This window comes from Onychostoma macrolepis, chromosome 21 (genome assembly GCF_012432095.1).
Source record: "Onychostoma macrolepis isolate SWU-2019 chromosome 21, ASM1243209v1, whole genome shotgun sequence".
NCBI classification, from domain to species: Eukaryota; Metazoa; Chordata; class Actinopteri; order Cypriniformes; family Cyprinidae; genus Onychostoma; species Onychostoma macrolepis.
This window is the reverse complement of record NC_081175.1, coordinates 27,680,012-27,706,334: the sequence shown is the minus strand read 5'-3', so window position 1 is coordinate 27,706,334 and position 26,323 is coordinate 27,680,012. Positions and strand designations below refer to the sequence as shown.

The window sequence follows — 26,323 nt, the reverse complement described above, 5'->3', positions numbered from 1 at the left end:
TATGTTTTAGTGTTGTGATATGAAAATGAAGTTAAATGAAAACTGAGGTAAAACATTAAATAAATATCAGTTATCAGACATGTAAGGGATAATCAACGGCTAGCTGTGCATTAAACGATTTCAAATCGTTTAATGCACAGCTAGCCGTTGATTATCCTTTTTGTGCCATGGTCATTTCCCAGCATTCACATATTAAAGATGTTAATAATATTTGAGCTGCAATATTTGACAGTAACGATAAAAATGACAGTTATTTTTGTCTGTATTACTATTCAACTGTAACGGTATGTTACTATGGTTACCAATGTTTATAGGAAGCGCATTAATATAGAACGTGATTAAACTGACCTGGAACTACCTGCAGTTAAACTAATTTAATCAACACCTGCCAGCCAATCAGAATCCAGTATTCAGACAGACCATGGCATAAATATAAATAATCGGTAACTTTTATAAAAAACAATGTCGGCCGATCTCTAATTCCCTACTGCTTATGCTTAAATGGCTCTTTTATATTGTAAGTGTTTTACAGTCAGAAACAGTCCAGAAATTGCATGCTTTATTGACTGGATAAGTATTTGCATGCTTGTTTAAATGAATGATGCTTTTGTGTTTGAGAGATTCTGTTCATGAGCAACAGGTTGTGTGCTGAAGGAAATTGCTGCAGGTTATCAAATCTAAATGTAAATGAACGTGTAAAGCTGCTGAGCACATCTTCCTGTGCCTTTAAGTGAATGGAAGTGAATCATGACCTGTATCTGAGGATGGTATCATGACATTTGCATTCAGACTCATGCTGTTTCACCAAACATGCTACAGTACTATGGTACTGTTTTTTTTAAACTGTAATTTTGTAATGTTTGTTTTACTGCTATAAACATGTCAAGCTATTGAAGAGCATCCAGCATCTTATATCTGATCTTGCATCTATCCACATATCTATTCTCACATCTCTATCTCTATGATTGCTTTGCTTCAAATTTGACGCATTGTTTCCCCTGTTGATTGTGTGAACAGAGGCAGATTCACTGCAGTTCAGTCCAAACCGAGATGCGCTTTAATGTCTGCTTGAGTGTTTTATGACTGTTAAGATGTTATGAAGTCTCTAAAACCGCACCAAACTGCCCTCAGTGCCACATCCAGATCTTTCTGTACAGCTGCGTTTGTTTTCACTATAAAGGTTTAATTATTAACTCCAAGTCAAAACGTAACGTGGCGTTTTTGAAAAATATAATATTATGAATGATATGTATGTGTGTGTGTATATGTATATACAATGGCTTTAATTGCCTCTTTTAGAAACTTCATAACATCTTAACAGTCTATTTTTTTTTTTTGTTTAGTTTCAGTTGACAAACCGGACAATGTTTATTGTTTCTTCAGTAGATGAAGATGGATTACTGTTTATTGCTTTACAAATACATATGCCTATGTACTGATATGCTTCTTATATCAGTATAATGGCAATAATTATCAACTTGTTAATAGTTTTAAAAATACAGTGTTCATATTTTATATATTTTATATATTTCATCCTGAGAAGTGTTTTGATGTTGACCTCTGTTTATATATATTTCTTTTATAATATATATTAAATATATTGTCATATATATCGTAAATTGTAATATTAATATTATATAAATGATAAATGTGACATTTTGCTTTTTTGTTTTAGTTTCAGTTGACAAACTGGACAATGTTATATTGTTTCTTAAGTAGATAAAGATGGATAACTGCGCTTAAAAAAATTATACAAAATATTTTTCAGGTAAGTGGTTGCAAACAATTTATTTTAGCTACATTTAAAAAAAATAATAATAATTTAGTAAACTAAATTTGTTTATTTAAATATTGCTAAAATAAATTGCTTGCAACCACTTATCTTAAACAAATTAATAAATTCAATGAATCATTTTTTTTCAGTGTGCTTAATAGTTTGGAAATAGTTTAGAATTGATATGGTTTAATATCTGACCAATGGCAATAATATTTAGCATCATATTGGTTAAAAATAAGTGCTAGTATTTTATAGATTGTGCATCCTGAGAGATAAGCGTCTCTGTTTATATGCTGTCATTTATATGCTCTCATGTGTGTTGTCTCTGTGTATTACCACTACTTCTGTGTTTTCACTCTTTAACATTCATCCGTCTGTACGTCGGTGTGTGACTCCATGATAACCCTCTCCTCATCTCTGTGTCTCTCTTCAGCCGGCTGCTTTTGTAATTCTCTCTGAAGGACGGATCTTCAGGTGTAGTCGAGCGTCGTGGGAGAGTTACAGGTCAGAAATCCCTCCTCTGTCCCATGTGCTTTGGGGCTTTCGCTCGCTCTCATTGGCTGACCTGCATGTGACGACATCACTGCATGAACCCGATGGACGGACCCTCCTGTCGCTTTAAACCTGCATGTTTTTTTCCCCTCATTTTGATCTTTTGCTTGAGTTGGAAATCCTGCTTGTCCATCCCAAGTGATTTTTTTTTTCCTCCTTGGTTGTGTTGAGATTTCTTTCCCTCACTTTTCCTGCAGTTTACCTTCTTTTCTTCATTTGCAAAAGTCCACAGAGTGCATTTGTTTAATTTAAAAAAAAATTCTGGCTTCATGGTTCTTTGCCTTTTATTCCATGATGTGTGCTTGAGTTTGTTTTTGTGAGGCCTCAGTTTCCTCTTTCTCTCTCTCTCTCCCCTCGTATATCCTGCTTGTGCTTGATCACTATAATAAAGTCACATTATTATGTTATTGATGAGTTAACCAATACTCTGCTAACAGCAATGTTATTTAAGTATCAGTAGTTTCCTTATTTTCAATGTTTTTATTTTTATAATTTCCTTATTCTTATCATTTTTCATTTTTCTTATCATTTTTCTTTAATTGTTTTTTTTTTTTTCTAATGTCTATAATTTATTTATTTCAGTTTTATTATTTTAGTACATTAAAGGGATACTCCATCCCAAAATGAAAGTTTTGTCATTTATCACTTACCCCCATGTTGTTCCAAACCCGTAAAAGCTTCGTTCGTCTTCAGAACACAATTTAAGATATTTTAGATGAAAACCGGGAGGCTTGTGACGGTCCCATTGACTGCAAAGTAAATTGCACTGTCAAGGTCCATAAAAGTATGATAAACGTAGTCAAAGCAGTCCATCTGCCATCAGACGTGCAATCTGAAAACGAGAACACTTTTTGTGCAAAAAAATCCCAAAATATCAACTTTATTCAACTTTTTCTGCTCCTCCGTGTCACGTCCTGCAAGCACGTTCATGAGTTCACTAGCAGAGCACGACGCAAGCTGGGGATGCAACGATACCATTTTTTCAGAACCGATCCGAGACCGTAAATTCTGAGTATCTGCCGACACCGATCCAATCCGATACCAGCGCAGTTTTTTTTTTAAATCGATGTAGAATTTCTATTCTTCTGTGTTGACCTGATCGTCACTCTTTTGTGTGTTAAACACAATCTACTATAACTTCATTTTAATGAAAAATAACAAAAATTATATCATAATCTATGACAAAAATACTATTATAAACTAGGTTAGTGGATAATTTAGCAGCAAAAGATACTCTAGAAAAATCATGGGTGCACAATAATTTTCTAAAAGTGCGCAGGCTGTGCAGCCCTCCGAGTCCGCACAGAAAAGTTCAAAGTACAAAGGGAAAAGATATTGATGCGTAGTGTATTAAATCTGTGCGTTAGTTTATTAAGCCTTTTCTTTTAACAGTTTTAAACCTCAGTTACTGTGCGCTCTTGAAGCGAGTTTGACTGTAGTAACCGAACGTGACACGCAGTTTGAATACTGAATGGAGGATGCCAGACAGCCGCAGCGGAAAGAAGAGTTTTCCTGAACTTGAATTTAACGTCTGACCGATACCCGATCCGCAGAAAATGACCATATCGGAGCCGATACCGATCCTGAATATCGGATCAATGCATCCCTAACGCAAGCACGCCTCAGATGACGCAGCACGTAAACGCCGTGACCTACTGAGGTCGAAGCCAGCGTACACCATAAACGGCGTTTATGTGCTGCGTCATCTGAGGCGTGCTCTGCTAGTGAACTCATGAACGCGCTTGCAGGAAGTGTCACGGAGGAGCAGAAAAAGTTGAATAAAGTCGCATCATAAAATTCAGATTGCATGTCTGATGGCAGATTGACTGTTTTGACGACATCTTTCATACTTTTCTGGACCTTGACAGTGCAATTTACTAAGCAGTCAATGGGACAGTCACAAGCCTCCCGGTTTTCATCTGAAATATCTTAAATTGTGTTCCGAAGGTGAACGAAGCTTTTACGGGTTTGGAACGACATAGGGGTAAGTGATTAATGACAAAATTTTCATTTTGAGGTGGAGTATCCCTTTAAGTTAAACTAAACGAAAAAAATGTTGCTTTGACAAAAAGTTTTTTTTTTTTTGTTCTATAATAGCTATTTATTTTTATTTATTTGTTTAATTTCATTTAACTTAATTATGGTTTATTTTAATTATTTAACTTACTTTTATTTATTATTTTATTTATTTGTTTATATTTAATTCTGTACATTCAGAATTTATATTTAATTTATTTATATTTATTTTAATTAAATATAAATGTATTTCATTATATTATTTTATGAAATATATTTATCTAATTTATTTTATAGTTTATTTTAATTATTTTACATTTATTTTTAATTTACATGCATTTATTTTTTTATTTTTTTATTTACATCTTTTAAAGAACCTATGAGTTGTATTGCCCATGCAAAACTCATCGCCACAAAGATAGGGTGTTCTGAATGGTTTTTAGGGTGTTGCTAGGTATTTTCTTCCTGTCTAGCATGAAAGGAGTCCTTCACCTTTCTCATCTTCTGGGCTCTAGATATGGCTTAAATCCTTTAACGTACTTCTGAGAGATTTTATTTATTTTTTATCTGTTTTTTGGTCCAACAGCTGAAAACTGTTGCATCTGATGACTTAAAGTAAAGCACCAGCTTACCTCAGCTCAACATAATCAGCAGGTTTGGATTGTAGTCTCTCACCCAGTTCATGTTCTGGATCTGAGTTGAGAGAGATTTGCAGCACATTCTTCAGTGGAACTCGATCCAGAGTTCAGAGATGTGATGAGAGCCGTTGTGTTCATCAGAGCGAGCTGTGATCATGTGGTAGTTTATTGTTAGTGGGACGTGAGTATTTAAACTGACGAGCAGCTCTTGGCCAGAATTCATTGCTTTGTGGGTCGTCATAAATCTGGAATGAAACGTAACAGTGTCTGGCTGTCAAAATGAGCATTTACTCTCATGTTTGCCAAGTCCCTGGCGAACACTGCGGAGGTGCTGGAAGAGCCGGAGGATGCTGGGAGTTTTCACAAAAGAGCCCAGAAGGGCTTTTTGTCCATCCTGAACCTTAAATCCGAGCGTGAAATCGCTGCCATGCTAAAGATGGTGCCGTGTTACAATACTGAGCATGGAGTGTGACAGTGAGGAGCGTCATGGGGTTTTACTCTTGTTTTAAAGACTCGTCAGGGCAGAAAAAGGCACCTTAATTAACAGGAAACAGACTGATGTATTGTACAATAAAACCGCTGTGTTTGTGGAGCTGCTTCAGCGCGGCCCGCCGTGAGCGGCTTTATTCACTGTCAGCTCTCTGTGAGAGACTGGTTTTGTTTTGAGACTTTTTTATTTAATTGTCTGTAATGGTGTTTGAGTTAATTTTAAGTCTTCTTAATTTTAAAAAGGTTCATTCTAAACATTTGTGGCATTTATGTTTTTCCATATATAATGTTGTTTAGGTTTCTTGCATATATAACATAAAAAAACAGTCAATTTAAATGGCAATTTTGACCATTTTTATCCTCGTTGACACTTTGAATTAGACTATTTATATATAAATATACATGTATTATTATTATTATATCCAACCTTATTTAAATGCATATAAAATAATACATATATATAATAAAAATGTAAATTATATATATATATACTGTATATATGTATGTAGAATGCATATAAAATAATATTTTTACATTTTTTTTAATTTATGTATGTGTAGCTATATATATATATATATATTATGTAGCTAGATTTATTATTTTATATTTATTTATATCATATTATATCATACATAATTTTTTATATTTTAAGTTTTAATACTAATTTGTAATATGTTATTGATTTTTAAATAATTTTGGGTAATAATGTAATAATTATTTACATTTTAAATATATAACAAATACTTGCATTGAAATCTATTGGATTGTGACGTATCACAATGTGCATCGTTTAGTTTTTTACAAGCAGTAATTACTGTAGTTAATTTTCAGTGTGGACTGGGTAGAGAGTTGTGAATGTGAGATTATGTCACAGTAAATGAGGCTCTTTTTTTATAAAACGGCAGGAAAACCCTGTTTTACACGACAGATAGATACTGAATCCAGAAATGTTGACAGAAACCAAATCTTTATGCTGGTTTCAGTTTTTGGCAGTCTGTTTTATTGCTGTTCATCTGAAACTCTGCTCGTGTCGTGAGGAAGGATGGGCCGTAATATAAGCCACCCCTAAACCTGATCGCCCACTGTGTGTGAGATTTATTTATATTCAGAGAGAAACTGAAGATTCCACATGCACGCACACACACACACACAGTGTTAATGATCCCCACGACGGCACACACTCGACCACACACACGCATGATGACCGCCACTCACTAAAAACAATCCAGTCTTGTCAAGGTTAAAGGCTTTCTCACAGCACCTGCGTTTGGACATCACAGTCCAGACTCCTGCCTCTGATCTCTGCCGCCGGGGAATATTTATAGCCTGTGAATATCTAAGATCAGTTCCTCCCTTATTCTCACTCTGCTCTGTTTTACAGATAGTGTTCCTCTTCTGAAGAACTTTCATGCTGTATTTCAGTCATTAGTAGCTCCTGAACAGTCAAAGTTATGTAGATTAGAGTCCAGTCAGCTGATCAACACACAGAAACCCTCATTTCTATCTCTCATGGCATCATAACAACTTAAAGTTTTTAAAATGAACTTAAAAGTTCTGCTGAATAAAATGTTAATGTAATGTTTTATAACATCATATGAACTGAAAGATTATTTTATAGCGTATAAACTTTAAGATTCTTTTGTGGAATCATGAAGCTTAAGGTTCTTTTATAGCATCATGAGAAAATTTTGAAATTGCATTATGACATCAGAGGAACTTGAAAGTTCTTTTGTTGTATCATAGGAATTTAAAGGTTTTTAATGATACCATAGGATCTTAAAGATTCTTTTATGGAAATATAGGTACTTTAAAGGTTCCTTTGTGGAATTTTAGAATCTTAAAGGTTCTTTTGTGGAATTTTAGGAACGTAATGGTTCTTTGAATATTAGGAACTTAATGGTTCTTTTATGGAATTTTAGGAACTTAAAGATTCTTTTATGGAATTTTAGGAACTTAAAGATTCTATTATGGAATTAAAGGAACTTAAAGGTTCTTTCATGGCATTAAATATTATTTTATGGCAATACAGCTTCATTTATAACATTGTAGCAACTTAAAGTTTCTTTATCATTGTAGGATAAAGATTCTTTTAGAAAGCTTCTCTTATGTCATCAGTCTGTAAAACCCTTTTTGGAAGCTTTATTTTTAAGAGTTTAGACACGCAGATGTTGAAAATGAAGTTTTTCATTTGACTCTTTTGATGGAGCAGCAGAGGTAGTCATTATATTTTACAGCGCAGTGACACGAGTGAGTGTGTGTTTGTGTTTATCCTCTTAAATGCACCTCACTTTCCTCACATGTCATTTGTGCTCGGTCCTGCAGCTCATGAAGAGCGTGTATTATAAAGGTCTCCGTAGCTCTGCCTAAATATAAGCTTTTACAGGGACTGACCCTTCATTGGGCTTTGGTGTGGTCGCGTCAGCGCTGCACAGATGGACGGCTGTAATTACATGTGAAGCTGCTATTTTCTGTCCTTTGCATTGGGTTTCCATTACCTACAGTTTCTGTCCTGAAGTTATTTAAGGCATGACCGTAGCTGTGTTGCAGCTAGTTTTATTTAGAAGGCTATTCTAAAGTGTTTTGCAGCTTCATATACTGTACATAGAGTGGCCCCAAAAAGTATTTAAATGCTTGAAATGTCTTAAAATGTTAATGCATTTATCAATGTTTCTTCCTGTGGTTTATGTGAACTGTTAGATAGTTTAACAAGTGTTTTTTGTAGTTTGGTTGTATGTGGGCATTAATTGCATGCTGCCGCTCCGCAGGGCCGTGATGTCATGAAAGGTTCATCACATCTGATGCCAAACCACCGCAGTATTTCTGGGGAGTTCTGTCAGTAACCGTATGCGGTTACAGGACTGTTCATGTGCAGATTGGTAGCAGACATGTTTATGTGTAATTTAAAGTCAACATGCAAATGCAAAAGTGCATTTTACTTCAGTAATGTGAATGCATTTTTGATCCAATCAAATCCTGATACAGCATAAAACTAGTCCCTGTCCTATTTTTTTCTTTGCATATTTTTCCATTTTCTCTTAAATGCATCACCTTACTGGACTTAGATGCATTATACAGTATACATCACATTATTTCATCTGAATGCCAAAAGACATTTTTTACCAAAAATATGGAAAATAACTTTTTGTAAATAATAGATGCAGTCATGGCCAAAAATATCGGCACCCTTGGTAAATATGATCAAAGAAGGCTGTGAAAATTAATCTGCATTGTTAATCCTTTTGATATTTTATTTAAAAATTTCACAAAAATCTAACCTTTCATTGGAGAATAAGAATTTAAAATGGGGAAATATAATTAATAATTAATAAATAAATGTTTTTCTCTAATACACATTGGCCACAATTAACAGCACCCTTTTATTCAATACTTTTTGAAACCTCCATTTGCCAGTTTAACAGCTCTAAATGTTCTCCTATAATGCCTGATGAGGTTAGAGAACACCTGACAAGAGATCAGAGACCATTCCTTCATCCAGAATCACTCCAGACCCTTTAGATTCCCAGCTCCATGTTGGTGCTTCTTCTCTTCAGTTCACTCATTTTCTACAGGGTTCAGGTCAGAGGACTGGAATGGCCAGCAGAAGCTTGGTTTTGTGCTCAGTGACCCATTTTTGTGTTGTTTTGAGGTTTGTGTTTGGATTATTATGCGGTTGGAAGATCCAAACATGGCCCATTGTAAGATTTCTAACAGAGTCAGTCACTTATTGATTTTTTATCTGTTGGTATTTGATAGAATCCATGATGCCATGTGTCTAAACAAGATGTCCAGGACCTCCAGCAGAAATATAGGCCCACAACATCAAAAACACAGCAGTATATTTCATTGTACACATGGGGTACTTTTTATCCCTGTATTCACCAAACCCATCTTGAGTGTTTGCTGCTAAAAAGCTCATTTTTTAGTTTCATCTGACCATAGAAGCCAGTCCCATTTGAAGTTCCAGTCGTGTCTGATAACTGAATATGCTGGAGTTTGTTTTTGGATGAAAGTGTTTTCTTTTCTAGAATTTTCTTGAAACCCTCGTGAACAACAATAGGTGCTGTTTGATCATTTTTTTTTAAGGTTTTCTGACCCCAAGACTCAACTATTTTCTGCAATTCTTTAGCTGTGATCATTGGACTATAGGAAAATATTCATTTCATTAATGTGATTTTCCCCCACTTTTTATTTTTATTTTTTGCTTAAATTAAAGGTTAGATTTTTAAAAATTGGACAGTTGGACATTACTGTAAATGCACAAAGTAGTAGTATTTTTCTTTCCTTTTTTAAAACGTATTTATTTATTATAGGACGTGTTGAGGGTGAAAGACAAATTCTCAGATTTTTGGAAAGGAGCAACAGGGGCCTAAAGAGCAAACCAGTCACACACACACATACACACACACACGGGCTCTTGAAGCATGAGAGGCTGCAGAGAAAGAGAGGGATTGTGGGAGCTGTCAGCGGGCGTAGTGGGAAAGCTGATTCTGGCAGAAAAGCGTTGTGGGTCGGCAGAGAGTGGCATCGATGGCTGTGCCAGAGCGAGAGGAGGGACACAGTTGGCAGGCGCTGAATGTTTGAGAGCGGACACATGCTGGCAGGACGCCACCCTTTAAACCCAGCCTGCGTTTCTGAGGCTGTGCGTGCGGCGGACGCCAAACAGGTGCTGCACATACTGCAGGCATCAAGAGCACTAATACAGGAAAAGAGGGCTGTGTTTGAAATAGTATGCTGCCATACTGCTCATCAAATACTGTGTCCCTGTATCTAATGAACTGGAGGCGATATCAAACACAGGTTTAATCTCCCCTTTGACTCATTATTTGACCAGACTTTCAGAAGTTGAGATTTATACTCAAAACAGTGTTGAAAATGCAAAATAACTGTATGCAACATGAAGAATTGTCACATGACCTCCCTACGTTGCATGTACAATCACTGCATACTGTTTTGCATACTATTTTTAAAAGTAGGTGGTATGCAACATACTGTACTGTGTAATGTGCAGTATTACATTCTAGACGTTATTTCATCAGAATGCCAAGACATTATATATATATATATATATATATATATATATATATATATATATATATATATATATATATATATATATATATATATATATATATATATATATATATATATATATATATATAGAAAGAGAGAGAGAGAGTATATTATAAATAAATTACATTATAAATTCTTAATATATGCATATATATATATATATATATATGCATATATTATAACATTTATGAATTCTGCATATATATTTACAACCATTAAGTTATACGTTTACATTATTATACATTTTATATATATTTTGATGTTGTAAATATATTATGATATATTTTATGCATATACATTTATAATAGAATCTTATGTACATTATTATAAAATTTTAACAGTACATTTGTATTTTATGTAACATTTGTATACTATATAAATATATTATTTATTATATATAAATACAAATATATGATGATATAATAATAAATTATATATAAAGATAATTACTTTACAATAGTTGAATATATTTAAAATATTTAACTTTTATACACATGCAAATGTGTAAATTTTATACAATACAATTATATTATCCCATGATTAAATAAAATAATGTATTATGTTATGAATAAATATATAATATAAAAATAATTGTGTATATTTACACAGTATTTGTAAAATTCATCATTCTTTACACATTTTATATATAGATATGTTTGTGTGTATTTATAAAGTATATATAATTGTTTAATTTTTGGTTTTGTCATCTTTTTATATTCACATCCACATTCATTTCCCTCATTCTAGAAAATGCCATGCATATGAATTTGCATACTATTTTTAATGTTTTTCCATACACAGAGTTTCAGTAACCTACTAATTTTGATGGATTGTTATCAGGGTAGAAAACGACTCCGTGTTCAACTAATCATGTTTGACATGTGAATCAAGCTTTCTGGGAAAGTGCAGTGTGTGAGAGGCCACGTCATGTGCATGCGCACACACACACACACACACACACACACACACACACCCACACTCTCAGGCCCGGTCTTTGTTGATTGTTTACTCTGTGTGTGTAATTTTCTCCTCAACACACAACAGGCTCTTTGTGTTTGCGTGAGCTCCTTCAGCAGACCCTCGTGTTGGTGACTTTGGCTTCGACAGCACATTTCTGTACATTAAGGGTCATTGGTAGTGTGTGTGTGTGTGTGTGTGTGTGTTTCCAGCCTGAGGCTGTAAAAACTCATCTGCCTGTTGATCGGTGATTGTTATTTCACAGTGTTGATTTCCAATGCATCATTCACTGGTGTTGATGTCCTGGAGGGTCAGTAATGCCGCTTTGATTTCATTTGGGGTTCGGTCCAAACATTTTTATCTTATTTTTTTTTCTGTAGATATCTGATGGTTTCTGTCAGGATTTAATTTGTCATGATCAGTTTCCACCTTCTATCTGACCCTTCCATCATGACAACCAGTGTTATGTTGTTGATGCTCATTCACTACAACAGTAAAATTAAGATAAAATCAGTTGAAATTAAATACTTTTTCAGCAGAAATTCATTGATATTTGGAATGGAAATGTATAAAAAATGTTAGAATTATTTTAGTAATTTAAAATAACAGTAGTAATAATAATAATAATAATAATAATAATAATAATAATGCACAGTTAGTACTGCTACAAATGCATATAATATGGTTAGAAATACACAATGAAGGCCAGAACCTATAAACACTGAGTTGGATTTAATGTTACAGTCATTTCTAAATATAAAAGTTATTTAAATATAGAATGAATGCAATGCAAAGCAAAATTGTATTATTTTATTTTTTATTTTATTATTATTATTTATTTTATTATTAAAGGGGTGGTTGATTGCGATTTCACTTTTTTAACATTAGTTAGTGTGTAATGTTGCTGTTTGAGCATAAACAATATCTGCAAAGTTGCGGCGCTGAAAGTTCAATGCAAACGAAGATATCGTCTTTAAAAATTCTGGCATTTTAATGCCTACAAAAACCACTGGTAAGGGACTACAACGAGTTACTTCCCGGGTCCATTACATCACGAACCCAGATAAACCCTGCCTCCGGTAACATGCAGCAAAGGGGGCGAGGCTATGCTGCGCTGCTTTAGAGAAGAGGAAGAGAAAACTAGGGGTGCACATAAAAATCTATTCATATATGAATCGCGATTCTGTCTTCTAACGATTCTAATGGATTCACAAGTTTCAAAATCTTGTTCTAAATCAGCGGATCTTAATACTGTTCCTCGCGTCCCCTGCTCTGCACACGCTCTGCATCTCTCTCTCTCTCTCTCTCTCTCTCGCTCTCGCTCTCTCTCTCTCTCTCCAACAATGAAATGTTCCATTTATACACTTATTTTCACACAGCTATGACAAGCATTAAACATGGACGTGCATGCGGTTGCCGTACTGTATTAAAGCTTTAATCAGGATAAAACCGTATATTAAAAGCTAACAGAAGCAATAGCATTTACAAATAACAGCACATCTAAAAGTATGAGACAACAAACAAAAAACATACCATTAAGAGTTGTGCTTGCACAGGTTCTGCGCGATCCTCTTCACTAATATCCTCTGCGTCTCAATCGGGTTCAAATTGATAAGCAATATTGACGACGCCATTGTTTACAATACAACCGGAGCACATGCCGCTGAGCTGAGGGGCGGGACGGGACGTTTAGATGCGCACTTCTTTTAGAAGACGTTTAGATTGCGTATTTCTGAGGGAAGTGCTTCATAAAACCAGGAAATGATCAGCGCGTTTAGAGGAGAAGAGACAGAGCGTAATAAATAAGGCTGCACGATATATCGCATGCGATATTACAGAACCGGCTTTACTGACAAGATGCGCATTAGATATCGCATGCGATATATCGTGCAGCCCTAGTAATAAAGGTAAATTATGTGAAAAATAATGCGTTTTTTAAAAATGAAGCATTAATACATGTTTGACTGCACCCCCTGAAACACAATCAAGCCTAGAAAAAAAACAGTCAACCACCCCTTTAAACCGTTATCATCAGCCAGTGTTATCTAGGTTAGCAAGTTATCTAGGTTATTGATTTTATTGTATTTGTTTATTTATTTTATTTTATTTTAAAGTCAGAAGAATGGTCTGTTTTCCAGTGATGTTCCACTTTTAAAAGCTACAGTCAAGCACATTTCCATTTTGGTTTTTTTTTTTTTTTTTGGTTTCTTGTTAAATCTATGTTCTAAGGATACGATAAGTTTCCTCTCTCATGTTGTAAGTTTTTCTCTCTCCGATCAGAACGAATGAAATGAAACACATGTATCTGAAGAGCCGATATAAGCTGCGCATTGAAGTTTGCAGTCTGTCTTTGCTTGGGGCCGTTTAGTGTTTCCTGTGATCTTCACATGTTGAAATGAGTTCCGTCGAGTTTCCTGTGTTTTATTATTACATTCCACTCTCTTCACTCCATTTGTTTTCTTTCTGTCTTTGAATCTCTCTGCACTTTTACTCCACAGAACAATAAAGTGCAGCATGTATGGAAATCATTTGTAGGAATCTGAAAAAGCTTTTGCTGAACACCTGCCGAGCATATGAACATATCAGCTACCAATAATAATGCATTTCATTTGAACATATTTAGGATCAGAGAGAAGTGTTATCCTGCTTTTTATGGTTTTAATTTTTATATATGTTTGAGAAAAAAAAAAAATAATAATTCAGCCATTTTTATTCAGTTTTTATTCAGCCATTATCAGCCTTTAAACTGACAATAAAATGTTTACCAAGCCACATCGCTTCAATCCTAGTATACATTTACCCAACTATTATCAAAAGTATTTCTAAATAAATACAACAACATTTTCTTGCGACCTTACATGAAGTATTATGACAATGCATTATGAAGAAGAATTGGACCTGTTCTGCAGCTGCATTAGAGCTAATATTAGCATCATGCTACATAAGACAATTTATAAGATTAATAGTACACTTTTACTCAGAACTCACTTCAAACCACCATCAAGTGTTTGTAATAACTTCCTTGTACGATCACATGTGTAATTTGGTCGTTTACTGTTGTTAAAATATGCTATTTATAGCCTTTTATATCGTTGCACAAATTAGCATTTCAGATGTACACATTCACTTCAAGAAAATCACATACAGACCATATCCATATCTATCGTAATCGTGTGTTTATTATCTTATATAATAGTGGCTGTTGTCATGTTTATTTCTGCTGTGTAAAAGCCTTAACATGTATGCTCTGCTGAAACTCACGTTGTTTGATGTTACAACCGCCTCTCCGTTCTTAAGTTGCCAGGTATACATTCCAAGTATAATACACATTAGTAAAAGGATCTATTTTAATTATTATTTGTCTATATACACTTTGGGCGTCCCCGGTACATTATAAAAGTAGCCCAAAAAACCGCAACCCACGGCTCAGTAATTTTTCCCGCGACTGTATTATAAATATATTTATTTAGAATATAAATTATACGAATAGAATTATAGACATGTAAATACATGTAAATATTTTCAAAATATATACTGTGTGTGTATTTATATATACATAATAAATATGCACAAAATACACACACATTATGCAAACAAAAACTTTTTTGTATGCGATTTAATTGGGATTAATCATTTGACTGCACTAATATGTAATATACTGTGCCTTGCAAAAGTATTCATGCCCCTTCAAACTGCTTTGTTACTTGTTTCCCCACATCAATCTACAGTCCAACTTTTTTGCAAATTTATTAAAAATAAAAAACTAAAATGATTCCATTGCATAAGTATTCATACCCTTATCTGGGACAGTTGAAATTTAGCTCAGGAGCATTCATATTGCTTGTAGATCTTACAACACTTTGAGTGAAGTTAACCTGTGGCAAATTCAATTGAATGGGTATGATTTGGAAAGGCGCACACATCTTAAAAGGTCTAATAGGGTATATGTCGAACGTCACCTGACCAAACCCGGAAAACAGGTCTCATCGCTTCCGCTTGTCGGAGAACGTATTAATAGCAGTATTAAATAATGGCGATATCAATGGACTTTTAAGGTAATCAGATAAATTAGCTAGCTGTTTTTATTGTTGACGTTTTATTCGACTTTTATATATAAATGTTATTGAAAAGAATAAAAATAAAAATAATTTATATATCAATCCACATATGTGATGGACATTGGTAATGATTATCTTTAGTGTCTACTTTGAAGGCATCTTGAGTAAAACAGCTTCATATTTAACGGGGCATTTGCAAAACGCTTGAACCGGAAGCAACGAGACCTGGTTAGCAGAATACGGAAGTCTGTTGCGCATAACCCCTATAGCTGATAATGCATATCAGAGCAAAAACCAAGCCCTGAAGTCCAAAGAACTGCCTGTAGAGCTCAGAAACAGGTTTGCGTCAAGCCACAGATCTGAGGAAGAATTCAGAAAAAATTCTGCTTCATTGAAGTTTCACAGAAGCATGTAGTCTCTGTTACCCTTAATGGAAGCAGTTTGAAACAACCAGGACCCTTCCTAGAGCTGGACTCCTGGCCAAACTGAGCAACTTTACAAACAAAAACAAATTTACGAAGTTGATGTACTGTATATGTGATGTTCAAAATGAACAATTGTTAAAAAATTTAAAAAATAAATACAAAATATATCAAATAAATATATATTTTTTAAATGTGTAAAGCTGAAGATTCAGAGGATCGGATGAAATGTTTAAAAATAGCAGATGTCTTAGATAAAATATTTAAAATGAAAATAAAATACAGTAAAAAATAAATACAAAATATATAAAATAAATAAAAAATATATATTTTTAAATTTGTAAAGTTCAAGATACTCAGTCAATATGGTAAATAATAAAATGTAAATAAAGGGCATAAAAATAAATAAATACATACAATGCATTTAAAAAATAATTATATATATATATATATATATATATATATATATATATATATATATATATATATATATATATATATATATATATATATATATATATATATATATATATATATATATATTTTTTTTTTTTTTTTTTTTTAAGAGTGTAAAGTTCAAGATTCACAAAGTCAAGTAAAATGTTTTGAAATCAACAAATAAATATAAAAATAATCAGATTAAAATAAAATGCATATCAATAAAATAAATATAAAATATATATTTTTTTTAATATATAAAGTTCAATATTCACAAAGTCAAGTAAAATAAATGAGTTTAAAATATGTATTGAATAAAAAATGAAATGCATTTAAAACAAATGAAAAAAAAATTAAATACAAGATCCACAAAATCCAGCTTAAATTATATTTCAGAGCTGCTTTTGTCAATCAGTGATTCCTTATTGACTGATTTTGAATTGAAATGACACGTTGCAGTATGATTAGTCGGCCTACTATTGCTCACACTCAGTTGGTGATTTCAGCAGTCTAATAATAAAGTATTGAACTGTGGTCTATTACGTGGGTACATAACCCATCAGCAACCTCCTATAAGCAAACACCCTAGCGACTGCATAGCAACACCTGAGCATAATGGTGGAAAGATTTGCACAGGCAAAAGTTGCTCATGTGTTGTTTAAAAAAAAGCAAAAATCCAGTTTTCCGCGTTTCTGTAAGTAGATACAGACCATGCATCTGAAGTGACAGATCGGCGTGGAAAATCTCAAGACTCTAAATCTGGGTTGTCATGGAAACCATTATGTCAGGTGTCATTTTTCTGTCCTGAGGGTTTGCTGTGGTTCGTTGAGCTCATGATTCCTGTATATTACCCGTCCTGGTTTCACTTCCCTGTGGGCGCAGATATCAGATCAGGGGAATTCCTGCAAAACCAGCAGGTCCCAAACCAGCTTCCAGTCATCGTCAGGCACTGATGTCACTAATTACTGGTGGTTTCTGTGTCTCTCGAGCACCTGAATCTGAAGTGTTTTTAGCACACGGGACAGTAATCTCATGCTCTGCTAACAGGCCGCCGCTGTCGCTGATGGAGGATGTTTGGGCTTTCTCTCACTCACCGATGCTAATTTTGGTCGCTTGTCATCGCGTTTCTCTTCTCTCCTTCCAAGAGAGATGTGGCTGTGGCTGTTTGGCCTGAAGCTGCAGTCATTCGATATGAGCGTTACGTAAACACCGCTTAACTGCTCTTTACTCACAGCAAAGTACTATGAATGAATACAAATACTACAGTTTATTCTGAAAGACACAATATTGGTAAAACTTCTGCAATATGTGTTTTAAAAAACGCAGAAATTTTCACCAGGTGACTTAAATATAAATAGAAAATAATTTTTAAATAGATAAAATATTAACTTTTACTTTCAGTGCAATCCATTCTTTTAGGACTGAACAATTGAGAACAACATATAGTAAGTATATTTATAATTTAATTTCAGTAACTATAAAGTGAACAAAGTTTAAAAAAAAAAAATCAGAATTCACATTCTCACAGTTTTTAACATTCAATATGATTAAAATAATGATAATTATGATGTTTACTGCGATTATTAAATAAAACAAAATAAGAAATATGATTTAATAATTTTTTTTTATTGAAAATCAGTGTCTATCACTATCTGATTATCTGATCCTTATTATAATTGTTTCAATTTTAAATATTAATTAGGTTCTTTTTGTACCTTCCGTATTTTTAAAGATGGCAGATTGAGGATTAATTTCTGATGCATGTAATATTAATACATTTTGTTAATTGCTATCAATGGTTTTCTGTTATGAAAAGCAAAATAAATATTTATATATATATATATATATATATATATATATATATATATATATATATATATATATATATATATAAAAGCAAAAATAGAAGCAAAGGCGCTTTTATTTTGGCGGATTTCCATTGATTCCACAGTGCTGCACTTCACTCTGAAAATGAAGCACTTATATTTATTAAATTAAATCACAGCCTTTGCGATTTGATAATCATATTGCAGCCCAAATTCTGTCATCTTTGGATCAATAATGATTTGTTTTTTTAATACAATATTTTAACACTCTGAAGTCCCATATTAATACCATAGTGCATGAATGTGATAATTATAGAGTAGTAAGGTATCGTCATTCACATTCATTGTGTGGAAATGAGCAGTATGAATATATGTATATTCAATCTTTTGTTGTGTAAAAAAGTGAACTGTGATGGCACATTTAATAAAACCTGTTGGATGACTAAACGACACGTGCCAGTGTGATCATGCATGATTCCTTCATGAGACTGGCATCATGCTCATTTGTGGTCTGTTGTATCAGAATGTGTCAGCAATGCTCGTCGTTCGACTGACAGCCGTCTTCTCTTTCTTTCTGTCTGTCGCTCTCACAGAGGAAACATCACGCTGCCGAAGATCCCAGAGTCTAACATGGCTCTGAGCGTGTTAGGCGTGTTTCTGGGATTGCTTCTGGAAGTTTCCACACACGGACCCTCCAGCGTTCCCAGAAGCTCATGGAGGCATGATGGTGAGTGAAGGGTTAAAGTTTAATGATGATGGTGAGTGAAGGGTTAAAATTTTTTAAAGGGTTAAAAAAAAAAAAAAAAAGTTTCTCGTCAAAAATGAAACCTCTGCAGGTGCCACGTGTTTACTGATACTATTTGTGATAAAAACACCACACGTCTAACTTCCTGTGCTTATAAAACATGCTTCTGAATTGTGTGTATAAATATATTATTTTTTTAACATTGATAATAAATCAGCATATTAGAATGATTTCTGAAGGATCATGTGACACTGAAGACTGGAGTAATGATGCTGAAAATTCAGCTTTGATCACAGAAATAAATTACATTTTACAATATATTCACATAGAAGACACTTATTTTAAATTGTGATAATATATCACATTATTACTGTTTTTACTGTATTTTTGTTCCAATAAATGCTGCCTTGATGAGCGTAAAATGTTCAAAAACATTTATAAAACTGACAGCCCTAGATTTTTGTACAGTATATAGAACAGTTCAGAAGCATGTTTCAGCAGCACAGGAAGTCATGTGTGGTGCTTTTGACACACATGTGGCGCTTGCAGGTGTCCCGTAAGGGCTTTGGTTTGCAGCGTCTGTTTGGTCTCTGCCAAAAACACTGGCAACCTGAGAGCTGCAAGTGTGTAGTACACACACACACACACACACACACACACACACACACACTCACACTCACCCAACTGGCAGCCAAACACAAACTGAAGTGTGCCAGTGACATAAATCATAATCTATGAATCCACATGCTCAAATATACAAATATACTACATGTAGTATAGAAATATAATTTACTAAGCCTTACTAAAGCCTAAAGATCCGCAACCATTGCTTTTTGGGTTGGTCATTTGTTTGCTCCAGAAGAGGCTCTTTAGCTTTGTTTACTTTCTTAATAGGTGATATTTAATGCTGATTAATGTTAATTTAATGGCTATAATAACAGAAAAGGATTTTAAAAGATGCATTAACATTGGCATATGTGGCAATGCTCTGATGTCATAGTAGAAATGTATTTTTCTGAGCTGAATCTGAATGACAAACAAACGTTCGGATGGAGATGTTAGAGTTTTATTGTGCTGAAGATGAAATGAATGACTCATGAGTTTGACCGCTGCTTTATTCTGAGCAGTAAATCATCTGCTGTTGCTTTCATAGAGTTCAGGATCTCCTCTGAAAGAGATTCGACCACAACCAGCTGGAGAATTCTATTTTTACTGCTCAAAATTATCATGAAACTTTATTTCATTTCATCTATTCATTCAGCAGACAGAAAGAGAAGCAAATATTCCAGATCTATAAATGATCTTTTTGCTTCTTCAGAAAATGTTCCACATCTCTATAAATATGGAAAGATTTGGAATAACATTTGGAATAATTAAGATTATTTAATGTTTTAAAAGAAGTCTCTTCTGCCCACCAAGGCTGCATTTATTTGACCCCAAATACAGTACAAATTGTGAAATATTATTGCAATTTAAAATAGCTGTTTTCTATCTGAATATATTGTAAAATGTAATTTATTCCTGTGATCAAAGCTGAATTTTCAGCATCATTTCTCCAGTCTTCAGGGTCACATGATCCTTCAGAAATCATTCTAATATGCTGATTTGCTGCTCAGGAAACATTTTTGATTATTATCAGTTTTGAAAACAGTTGTGCTGCCCAATATTTTTGTAGGAACTTTTTTGGGGGATTCTTTAATGAAAAGGAGGTTCAAAAGAACAGCATTTACTTGAAATAGAAATATTTTATAACATTATAAAAGTTTTTATGGTCACTTTTGATCAATTTAAAGCATCCTTGTGGAATAAAAGTATTAATTTGTCTTTTTTAAATCTTACTTCAAATGTTTGAGCGGTTGTGCATTACAGTTTTTACAAAAATATTGGGCAGCGCAACTGTTTTCAGCATTGATAATCAATGTAAATCAATGTTTCTTAAGCAGCATATTAGAATGATTTCTGAAGGATCATGTGACACTGAAGCCTGGAGTAATGATGCTAAATATTCAGCTTTGATCACAGGAATAAATTACATTTTAACATATATTCACAAGAAAACATTTATTTTTCATTATAATAATATTTCAAAATTTTTACTGTATTTCGGATCAAATAAATGCAGCCTTGGTGAGCAGATAAGACTTCTTTAAAACATGAACTATATTCGCAGATTTATTTCCAGATATTTTCAGTTATGTCTGATTTACCCACAAACCCCGTCTGATGTGCGCTGGTCTGTGTGTTTGTGTAGATGTGGATTTGCTGGAGTTCTGGGAGCCGGATGTGTTCAACTACACGACTCTCCTGCTGAGCGAGGAGCGCGGCGTGCTGTATGTCGGCGCTCGAGAGGCCGTCTACCAGCTCAACATGAGCAACGTCTCAGTCAAGAGCAACCAGGTGAGAATGATTCCAGCCGTCTGGTTCCTAATACAGCTGAAGTATCTTTTAAAGTCGATGTTTTCCCCTCATGTGATGTATTGACTCTCAGTTGTTCTCTCAGCTGCTGTGGAAAGTTCCAGAGAACGACATGTCCATGTGTATTTTAAAGGGGAAATCTAAAGAGGTAATGTGGAAAATTACTCAAAGTGACCTTAATCTGGTTATTCGATCACTGATGGTGGATTCTTTGTAAATACTAGTGTTTTTCATCTGTAACTGAAATTTTTTTTTTGTGCTCATGTGACAGACGGACTGTCGAAACTACATTCGAGTTTTGCAAGTGCTGGATGAAGACACTCTGTATGTTTGTGGGACTCATGCGTTTCAACCCCTCTGTGATTATCTGGTGTGTACAAGCCTTAGTATTGACTTCATAAACCTTTAAATCATTTCAAGTGTCACCCAAACTTGCCAACAAACACTCATCTTTATAAGATTGCGTTCACTGTTTCAGCTGCTTCAGTTTGGGAAGCATTTTCAATACATTTTTCAGTACAGTAATTTAAATCCTGAACCGAAGCAACCAGCTCCCAGATAAATTGCATTATAACATTTCATGCAAATAAGTGTTTAAAAAAAAAAATTGGTGAACTTTTTGTATAAAGCCAAATAACAATCAAATCACCCAAAGCAATAATAACACTGAAAATTCAGCTGTTAATTTTTTTTAAAATAAAGTTTAAATGACACTGATTCATGACTTCTGCAAAAGAATATATAATCATTTAACATCTGAGCTAAAAAAAACACTTTCTGTATGATCCAGTGTTATTTTAACGTTATACATATATGCCATTATAATATTTTGCATTTAATTTTTTTATATTTATATTTACTTTTAGTTAAAGTTTTAGTAGCTTTATGTGCTTTTGTTATTTTTATTACTATTTTTTTCAAATATTTGTATTTTTATTTTAATAATTTTAGTACTTCAACTTACACTTGTTTCAGTTATTTGCCAAGGCAGTGTTTTAAAATTTGAGTTAATTTTTTTTTTTACAAGTTCTATTTATTTATTTAGTTAGTTAGTTTAGTTTTAGTAAATATTTAATTTAAATAAATTTTTTTAACAATTTTTAAGTTCTGGTTTTAGTTGACAATAACTACACTGCTTGGATTTTTACTTTTAGGAACTAGTTGTTCCGCAACACAAATGCTTTGTTAGCCATTTCCAAACTGTGTGACATTTCGGTTTGTCTCTATATTGTCAAAACTTCCCTGATATTTTGATAACAGTGGCTCTGTAACTATCTTTCTAAATATTAATACGATAGTTTCCTCTTTTCTGTCGCCACAAAGTCAGATTGTGTGATCATGTGACTCTGTAATCTGAACTTTATATCTTCTCTATTTCTTACTTTGCTTTTATGCTATAATAAAACTCAAAAGTCTTTGAGATGCGTCTTCATCTATCTCTCACGGTCTCGTTTCTCTTCAGTCGCTGCAGAGTTTCCGTTTGCAGGACAGAGCAGAGGACGGCCGGGGGAAATGTTCCTTCGACCCGGCCCAGAGCTTCACCACCGTGATGGTTGGTGAGTTAACGCATTAAAGCACATCTGCAGGAAGTCTGTATTTCCAGTATTTCCAGTAGCACTGACTGGTTGTTTGTTGTTTAGATGGTGAGTTGTACTCTGGAACGGCGTATAACTTCCTGGGCAGCGAGCCGATCATCTCCAGATCTTCTCCGTCTCAGAGTTTACTGCGCACAGAGTATTCAACGTCCTGGCTCAACGGTACGACGTTAATGAGTCCACTGCGGTATAAAACAATACAGTGCACATATCAATATATAAGTATGCAGCGAGAACTGTTTGATGTCGACACACATTTACACTCAAAGTCCATCCAGACCATTTAATAAAACAAAAACTACATCAAAATCATCAGCATTATGAATTCAGTTATTGTTATTAAAAAAACAAATACTATTAAAAAAAAAATTGTTAATTAAAATAAAGAGGGGAAAAAAATTTGTATTATTAGATGAAAAATTTAAAAATGTTGCCTTGGCTACAAACTGAAATATGTTTGTTGATCCACTGGAATTATTAAATTGAAATAAATAAATTAAACATAAATAATAATATAAAAAAATTATAATAATACAAATGACAAAAGCACATAAAATCAGTTACAAAAATGTTCATGTAGAAAACTAATATTAAAATGAAAAACTGAAAATATAAAAATAAAAGCTAATTCAAAATATTAATAAAAATTATATATTAGTACTAAGATATTCATATCATAAACAACAAAATTACACAACAAAATCACAAAAGTATTAATATTAGTTTTACTAAACCTACTACTAAATATTAGTAAACACTATAATAGTGTGTAAATAATGAATACATATTATTTGCATATGAATTTTTTAATGCTGAAAAAATGGCAAAAGCACATTACAAAATTTATAATGTTTTTATTAATATTAGTAGTAATAAAACTATATTAAAACAAAAACATATGAAAAATATGGAATAAATGACAGAAGCACATAACAAAATTACTGAAAATTTATTTTGCTAGTATTAATAAGTAAAGAATCTTGTGTAATAACTTGTTTTGTTTGCTGGTTTTTATTGTATTTGTTATACTTGTATATTTTTTTAATAGTTTTTGCCATGAAAATAGCCTAAGGTGCTGACATGGCATTAAATAAAAAATATACTACTTCTAGTATTAAAAGTTAATATTAAAATGAAAACTGAAAATATTAAACGAAATACGAAAGCTAATTTCAAGATGTCAATACAACTGTAAAAGTGTATAAATAACTAATAAAATGAAGTGAAAGTGACATGTAGCCATTTATGCTGCGGCGACCGGGGAGCAGTTGGGGGTTCAAGGTCACCTCAGTCGTGGTATTGAGGGTGGAGAGAGCGCTGTAGACTCGAATCCGACTCTCTAACCATTAGGCCACGACTTCCCCTTAAGTATTAATGAAACTAATATTAAAACTAAAAATAAAAGCTGTAATATAAACTATAATGTCTTGTAAATAATTCTATAAAAATGCAGCTCAGTTGTGACTCAGCGACTCTGTTCTGTGTTCAGAGCCCAGTTTCGTCTTCGCTGATGTGATCCGAGAAGGGCAGAACAGCCCGGATGGAGATGACGATAAGATCTACTACTTCTTCACAGAGGTGTCGGTGGAGTACGAGTTCTTCGGGAAGCTGCTGATCCCCAGAATCGCTCGCGTTTGTAAGGTGAGATCCACCGAAACCAGCGCTGTGTCCTGACTGCAATTACTGTGTCGTTTCTCACACACACACACACAAGCAGTTTCATGTCATTTGACAGAGTTGTGTTTTCATTAAGGGCAGAAAAATGATCTTGTTCCTGGAAATTTGTTTCCGCATGGTGGTTGTTTTTTGGGTTTTTTTCTCCAGTAAAAAACAATAAACTTCCCTCTTTGTCACCTTTGACACATGTTTTTCTAAGCTCTCATCTAGATCTGATTATCTATCTCACTTTCTGTTTTTCGTTCTTGCTTTATCTTTCAACATCTTGCTTTTAGTTTACTGCTAGAGAATCAAAATTTTTTGATCATGTATAATCAGTGTGCAAATGTGACCATGCAATCATATTGAGGTTTATTCTGGGACAGTCTAGAAGCTTTTAAAAGCTAATTCTGTATATTTATAAATATATATTAGTGTATAAATAATGCTAAACTATTTAATGTTAAAATAATATTAATATTAAAATACTAAAACTAACAAACCTGCATAAAATTACTTAGAAAAATTATTAAAATGAGAACTGAAAATATAAAAATAAAAGCTTACTGAAAATGTTAATAAAAACTGTATTAATTACTAAAATATTGATGTTTAAAAAACAAAAACTAATAAAATCACAAAAGCACATTATTAAAAATATAAAAGTGTTTATAAATAATACTAAAATATTAATATTGATAAAACTAAAATTATAAAACCACATAAATTCTAAACAAATTTGTATTTATAGTAGTATTAATAAACCTAATATTAAAACGAATTCTGAAAATATAAAAATAAAATATAAAAATATTCTAAATATTAATATTATATTAATGTTTAAATAATACTAAAATCTTAATATTACAAAAACTAAGAAAAATTAGTCACACAACAAAATTTCCAAACATATTAGCATTAATAAACCTAATATTAAAATGAAAACTAAAAATATAAAAATAAAAGTTAATTCATAATATTAATAAATTATAAATAAGTGTATAAATAATACAAACAATTTATAATTAAAAAACAAAACAAAAATGAAGCACATAACAAAATTACAAACAGAAACCGTATTAATAATATTGGTATTAAATTGTACTATAGTGCTAAATAATTCAGAGACATAACTGAATGAAATTTCAGACTTTATGACAAGAACCTGGCTTTGAGTCTGACATTAATAATTGTTTTATTATATATTGTATCACTATTATTCTTCATTTTACCATCCTGCTATCAACAAAACCCCTGATGAACTAATTGAATAAAACTTAACCTCTGTACAAAGTGTATGATATGATGGAAGTTTTTTAACTTTCAGACAATAGATTGAAAACTGCTGTTTTTGTTTTTTTGCTTGAAACTGTGGTTGGTTTTTGTTCCAGATATATTTAAATACATACAATATGTAAATGACCGCATGCAGTTGTAATATTGTGAACATTTTTTCTCTTAAGTACATCGCTGTATCTCTCACTGTAACAGGGGGATCTGGGAGGCCAGCGGACGCTGCAGAAGAAGTGGACGTCGTTTCTGAAGGCTAAGCTGGTTTGCTCAATGCCGGAGCTCAACTTTGTGTTCAATGTGGTTCATGACGTGTTTATTCTGAAAGCCCCGCACTGGAGAGACACTGTCATATATGGGGTCTTCACATCGCAGTGGT

The 26,323-nt window shown here is 33.2% G+C and overlaps 1 protein-coding gene across 6 annotated transcripts in view; it reads left to right on the top strand.

The window, feature by feature from the left end:
* Window positions 1-26,323, top strand: part of sema4d (sema domain, immunoglobulin domain (Ig), transmembrane domain (TM) and short cytoplasmic domain, (semaphorin) 4D) — a 60,498-nt gene that overhangs the window by 24,960 nt on the left and 9,215 nt on the right. For 4 of the 6 annotated variants that reach the window (XR_009267882.1, XM_058757852.1, XM_058757856.1 and 1 more), the window contains 8 exons: window positions 18,837-18,970; window positions 21,240-21,385; window positions 21,489-21,551; window positions 21,675-21,773; window positions 22,866-22,959; window positions 23,044-23,160; window positions 24,488-24,639; window positions 26,146-26,321. Coding sequence is in view for 5 of the 6 variants with exons in the window: in XM_058757852.1 (XP_058613835.1) it covers window positions 18,837-18,970; window positions 21,240-21,385; window positions 21,489-21,551; window positions 21,675-21,773; window positions 22,866-22,959; window positions 23,044-23,160; window positions 24,488-24,639; window positions 26,146-26,321 (981 nt within the window). In the remaining variant the exon portion in view is untranslated. Of the gene's footprint in view, window positions 1-2,210; window positions 2,282-18,836; window positions 18,971-21,239; window positions 21,386-21,488; window positions 21,552-21,674; window positions 21,774-22,865; window positions 22,960-23,043; window positions 23,161-24,487; window positions 24,640-26,145; window positions 26,322-26,323 lie in introns of all 6 variants that reach the window. The other 2 variants (XM_058757854.1, XM_058757855.1) reach the window with 1 other exon arrangement.